This window comes from Bacillus rossius (genome assembly GCF_032445375.1).
Source record: "Bacillus rossius redtenbacheri isolate Brsri chromosome 9 unlocalized genomic scaffold, Brsri_v3 Brsri_v3_scf9_2, whole genome shotgun sequence".
NCBI lineage: Eukaryota > Metazoa > Arthropoda > Insecta > Phasmatodea > Bacillidae > Bacillus > Bacillus rossius.
The window spans coordinates 19431134-19437133 of NW_026962013.1; the positions used below are offsets into that span (position 1 = coordinate 19431134).

Below are 6000 nucleotides of genomic sequence, written 5' to 3' on the forward strand. Positions count from 1 at the left end.
TAAATCATAAAATGGTAACGATCTTCCTTCGTAAAAAAAAATACTATTACGAGGAACTCATTCCTAAACACGTAATTTTTTAACAATTCGCCAGACTTGAATTGAGGAGCGGTAAAAACTCGGCCGGTTACCACAGCTACTTGACGTAATTGATAAACGGACCATCATGCGCCACGCCATTTTTGTTCCGCTGCTGACCTCAAACGGGCGCAGTCATCGGACGCTGGATTCCGACCGACCGGCTGGGCAAGCAACCATTAAATGCGAATCAAGGAAATTTCTGCTCTTACCTCTTTTATAGCGGGCACTATTTCTTCTGGTTCAAACTTTAACAGCAGTGGAAATCATTGTATGTGTAAGTTTTTGCTGATAAGAAAATGTAACAAAACGTGAAACGAAATGTAAAACAGCTTTTCAGTATTATTTATTTATGTTTTAAATTATCATATTATTTAGTTACGAATATATTGTCAAATATTTCATTTCAAACGTTGATTTTTTTTTCACGTACGAAAACCGTTTTTAGTCTTGTATTTCATACAAAATTATTCCCGCATTGTAGTCACAATGGCTCAGTAATCATGGGTATTTCCTGTAGGTAAATTAATTATTATTCAATTTTTTATAACTATTCTTCCACAGTAGCTTCAAAGTATGTGAGTTTCACGAGAAAAAAAAAAATTTTTTATTGGCAAGGTTAAAACCGACATGCTTTTACATACGAAATTCTTTTTTTTAGGTGAATTGGGTTCGATTCCCGACGGGGACCGTATCCGAAATTTTTCGCAAGCTGAGAAAAGCGGCGGACGTTTCCGTGAGCTGGGTGCTCTAAACCCCCCCCCCCCCCCACCAACCGAAGTTCCCCATTTATGCATCGCGTTGGTGCTGCGTAAGTCAATTCCACCCCCTCCCCCTGGTCCATCTGTAATGACGACCTTGACGACGAGATGTTAGAAACCCGACTTCAGACTTTCTAATGGTAGGCACTTAGGGAAGTTGCTGAGGAGTTGGAGAGGGGGAATACAATTTCGGAGCTTGTCTTTGGATACGTGAATTACTGCTTTTTTCTTATTTCTTATTGTAATTATATATATATATATGTATATATATATATATGTCTAGTTCACAGTTAGAATCTTTCTCCAGTCTAAAGCTGAGTTCACAATTAAAAAAACATAAACGAGTGCAACACAGCCATGCTCACGAATCTGCGAAATCGGTTCACGACTGAAATCTACTCTAGTGTTAATTTCAGCCAATGAAATTTCACGATGCATCCGACATCTGTTAGTAAAATTTTCACTGCATCAAAACCACTTTTAAAATGCATAATAATAATAATAATAATAATAATACGGGCTCAACTTCTTCGAAAGTAGACACCGTGAAGATTACAGACGGTATCACACTAAACAGAACGAGGATATTGGGAAAGGTATCAACCTTGGCATGTAACTAACCATCCCAGCATTTTCCTGGAGTAAGTAACGGACACCATAGGAAAACAGGAACCAGATTTCTGGACCAGGATTCCAACCCTAGTCCTCTGAAATGCGATTCAAATGTATTATCACAGCGTTCCCTTGCTCCAAAGCATTAAAAGCGATATACGTAGGATGTTCAGCACACGTAGAAACATATCAGTACAGCACGCGAATAACCTCAAGACACCCCCGATTAGCATAACCACGGCAAAAAAAAAATCGTGTGACAGTAACTGCATTATCTAAGACAGAGAGGTCAAAGTAGTTTTAATACTACAAGAAAGATATTGTAGCTATATATATTCTAAGGTACAACACACGGCTATTGTTAGTTTTGCGTACATGAAATATGTTTTTTCGAGAAAATACCGAGAATTTCTTACAAAAATTTTCGCATAATTTTTTTTTTAAACAATGGAAAAGAAAATTGAATGTCCAACAATTGGACTTGCTTAATGTATTATGTTTATTATGTTTATTCACGTCCCCCGTTAATACTGGATAGGTATTCAGGGAACGGCTTTCAAAAATATCTTTGAGTTTTGGAGGTAGGTACTGGGATAAGACAAAGCATAAATTTACGGGTAATAATCCGAACCCAGTTTTACTGATAACACTGTTTTTGTTTTTATTGTAAATGCACAAACTTACAAACATCAGTAATTTTACATAAAAAAAAAAATACAGTGCGAGTGAAAAAAGTCACGAGCCATGACAGTGCAGCGAGTGAAAAGCGGTGTGTCGGGTGTGCCGCAGATCCTGCTGTCGCACATGGACGCCTTCAAGTTCCCGTCGTCGGACGTGGTGCAGTTCCGCGCGCTCGTCACGCCCTGCATGCACGCCTGCGAGCCCGTCGACTGCAGCCTCGAGGACCCGGCCGGCGAGCTGCGCAGCGTCGCCTCGCTGGGGCGGCGGCGCCGGCGGCGGGCCGCCCCCGAGGGCAGCGCCGACATGCTGCTCGTGCAGGCCATCCGCATCACCGACAAGTTCGGCTTCGACCCGCAGCAGCAGCAGCGCGGCGGAGGCGGAGGCGGCGGCTGGAACACGTCCTCCGCCGCCGCCGGGGGCAGCGCCGTGTTCGAGGCGGCGCCCGCGCCCGCCTCCTGCTTCAGCGCGCCCGCCGTCGCGGCGGCGGGGGCCGCCTTCCTCGCCGCCGAGCTGGCCGTGCTGTTGGCCTGGGGGCTGACGTGGCGCCGCCGCCGGCGGGAGCTCAAGTGCGGCGGCGGCGGCTCGCTGGGCGCCGCCTCCATGGGCGCCGCGGCGCTCAGCAGCGACTCGCTCAGCAAGCTGTACGACTCGGGGTTCGCGCGCCGCTTCTGAGGAGCCTTACCCCTCCCGACCCTCCCGACCCTCCTACATCGCCGACATCTGGTCGCCACGGCCTTCTCACAACAACAGCAATACTCGGCAGAAGCTTGGAACAAGACACCACGAAGTCATTCCACCATCACACATGTCTTAACACTTAATTTAACTATTTAATTATTAACGAATTTACGATTCAGTTTTGAGAGTGCAATATATTACTTCCATCATAAATACTAAAGACTAGTTTACAAACAGGGCATTGAACGAAAGAAAGACTTTTGCGAGCTACCGCGGCTCGAAGAGATATATTTTATTTTTTAAACGTTATCCGCTGTGCTGCATGAATGTCTCGAAGGAACTAGGAATGGAAATTCCCGCTGAGGTAACGAGTTCTCGAAAAGAGTAATTTTATAGGAAACTTGCCACTAGAATCTGCCGAATTCGGCATGAAGACGTTAATTATCTTCCGCTTACGCGAAATAGCAATCTAATACAGGTATCGCGTTTGTAGATCTGATGGTTACACCTAACTGCAGGCATAATTTGTGTGGCAAAAGATAAACGAAAAAAAAAAAAAGTTTTTATTCGCTGAAGGCTACAGGAAGTCTGAACTTGTAAATAAGTGGCGCAGGTTTTTAAGTCCTACGCGAACGTGGCATTGTCATAACGGGGATAAAACAAAAGGGTGGAGGCTGGTAAAGGAAAAGTTTTATTTGTAGAACATCTTCAAAGGGAGCTCGAGATCAAAAAAATAATTCCCCCCTTTTTTTTAAATCGCATTAAAAATGTTTTTGGTTCCGAGCTTCAAGTAGTATTCTGCTGCTGCCATTTATTTTTTACATTTGTTGATGTCTTTTTTTTTTTAACACAATTCCTCGAAAGTAAAGAAACGCGGAACTAATCCTGGGTGACGAACGAACTGGCTCGTACGAAGACGACGGCAGCTGAGATCCCGAACACTGCGGAGATCGTCTGCACGTACTTGAGAGAAGGAAGGAAGGACGACCCCATCATGTGTGCGGCAATCGGCGAACACATTAAGTAGTTTCGTAGAATAAGAATAAGTAAATACTCAGTAGATATGGCGCTTGTCCTTTTTTCCTTAGGAAAAAAAAAAAAGAAACCAGTAGGCCCACGCAACCCTCATTTCACTCAAGCTATCAGGCATTACTAAAACTAACACTAATGCCGTAAAAGCATTAGTCGTTCAGTTGGAAATAACTATTTTTAGTTTAAAAGAAAGGACCTCACAATTTAGGTATGTGAACACAATATTTTAACGATACGGCTACTGGCTACTGGTTTCTGTGCTAATTTGGGCGTCACTCAGAGATGATTATGTAAATAAAAAAATGCATACTGTCATAATTTTAGATATTAAAAACTTTTGTAAAGAAATACATTGTACTTTTTTTTCTTTTTTCCTTTCCCTCCATGTATTTTTAAATTATAATTTTACCAAGTGACAGCATCAAGTATCGAAATGATAACACTACAAAAGCAAGCATTTATAGAGTAGTAAATTGTTTATAAATTTAATGTTATGAACACTACAAGCATCCGCATGTTAAAATTAAAAAGAAAATGAAAAATTCTCCTGCCATGGATTTTCCACATTTGTGTGCCTTCCAAGCGGCATGTAAAGCCACGTTATCTTTAAAAGATTTGTGCAATGGGAGCGCATGACTTGATGTAAGTTTTTGGACATACGCCATTGCTAAGAACTTTTTCTGTTGAAGAAAAACTAATAAATAAAATAAATAAAAATACACAAGAGACAAAAAAACCACAAAATTAAGCAAACAATTGCTGTTGTCAACAAGAATATAAACACCACAAAATATTCCGAAACAGAAATATGGTCAACAAACAAAGAAAAAACAAAGAAAAAAGCACTAAGTGAACAAAAAAACACACAAATGATGACAACACAAAAATATTGAAACCAAAATAATTCAGCACTACAGTTGAAACGAGACAAAAACACGACAAAACGAAAAGACAACAAAATACAATAGTTTTACCAAAACAGAAACAAGCGACGTTTCGGGAACTGCTATCTGCTCCCGTCCTCAGGCGAGAGTCGCACCTGTGTTTCCGTACCACGTGCGTCTCTGCCTGAGGACGGGAGCAGATAGCAGTTCCCGAAACGTCGCTTGTTTCTGTTTTGGTAAAACTATTGCATTTTGTTGTCTTTTCGTTTTGTCGTGTTTTTGTCTCGTTTCAACTGTTGTGCTGAATTATTTTGGTTTCAATATTTTTGTGTTGTCATCATTTGTGTGTTTTTTTGTTCACTTAGTACTTTTTTCTTTGTTTTTTCTTTGTTTGTTGACCATATTTCTGTTTCGGAATATTTTGTGGTGTTTATATTCTTGTTGACAACAGCAATTGTTTGCTTAATTTTGTGGTTTTTTTGTCTTTCTTGTGTATTTTTATTTATTTTATTTATTAGTTTTTCTTCAACAGAAAACGTTCTTAGCAATGGCGTATGTCCAAAAACTTACATCAAGTCATGTAAAGCCACATGACGATCACTAAATCTAAGAGTTTATCAGTCCACATTTTGAATAATACAGTCCAACCTCGTTAAATAAAGCTGTTAATCTACAAACGAATAAACTGGCGTTATCAGGCCTTTTTTTTTTTATCTGGGACAATTTCTACGGTTTTCACACTATGTAAGAATTAAATATTGTGTTTGTGAGAAATTCTGTCGCCAGATATATGACACACATAATTAGCTTTTTGCAATAAGGGGAATATTCGTAATTAAAATTTTTTTCGACTAATTGCATCGAGATCGAAAATTTTGTTTTTGTTTTTTGCTCGGTTGATAAATATTTACTAACTTACTATTTAGTCCCATTTTCGAAAGAAAGAAATAAATGCCTTTATAAAAATCTGTAACTGGAAACAAACAAAAAAAATGGGCGCAAGGCAGCAATGCGCATAAGAAGTGAAACTTGGACGATAAAACCAAATATTCAGTAATTCACTTGTGAGATGTGTACGAAATGTGCAGCTGGGAGTCGGCCTGGGTGTTTCTAGCGAGCTGTGTCCCAGATGCGGTTCCATGAAGACTTTTCGGGAGGGGCTGTCACAAACAGAAAGGATGCTGTTGCAGAACATTACAGCACGCCGGGCCACACCGTGGTAGCGCGAGACCACGCTCAGAGCTACTCACTCTGAGTGGCTCATTCGAGCCAGC

At 40.8% G+C, this 6000-nt stretch overlaps 1 protein-coding gene across 1 annotated transcript in view; it reads left to right on the forward strand.

Annotated features, from left to right (window-relative positions):
* The window catches only part of LOC134543273 (uncharacterized), a 116972-nt gene extending 114168 nt beyond the window's left edge, over positions 1 to 2804 (forward strand). Inside the window, exon 7 of the mRNA XM_063388184.1 lies at positions 2241 to 2804. Coding sequence (XP_063244254.1) covers positions 2241 to 2804 — 564 coding nt within the window. The remainder of the gene's footprint in view (positions 1 to 2240) is intronic.
* The last annotated feature ends 3196 nt before the right edge of the window (positions 2805 to 6000 follow it).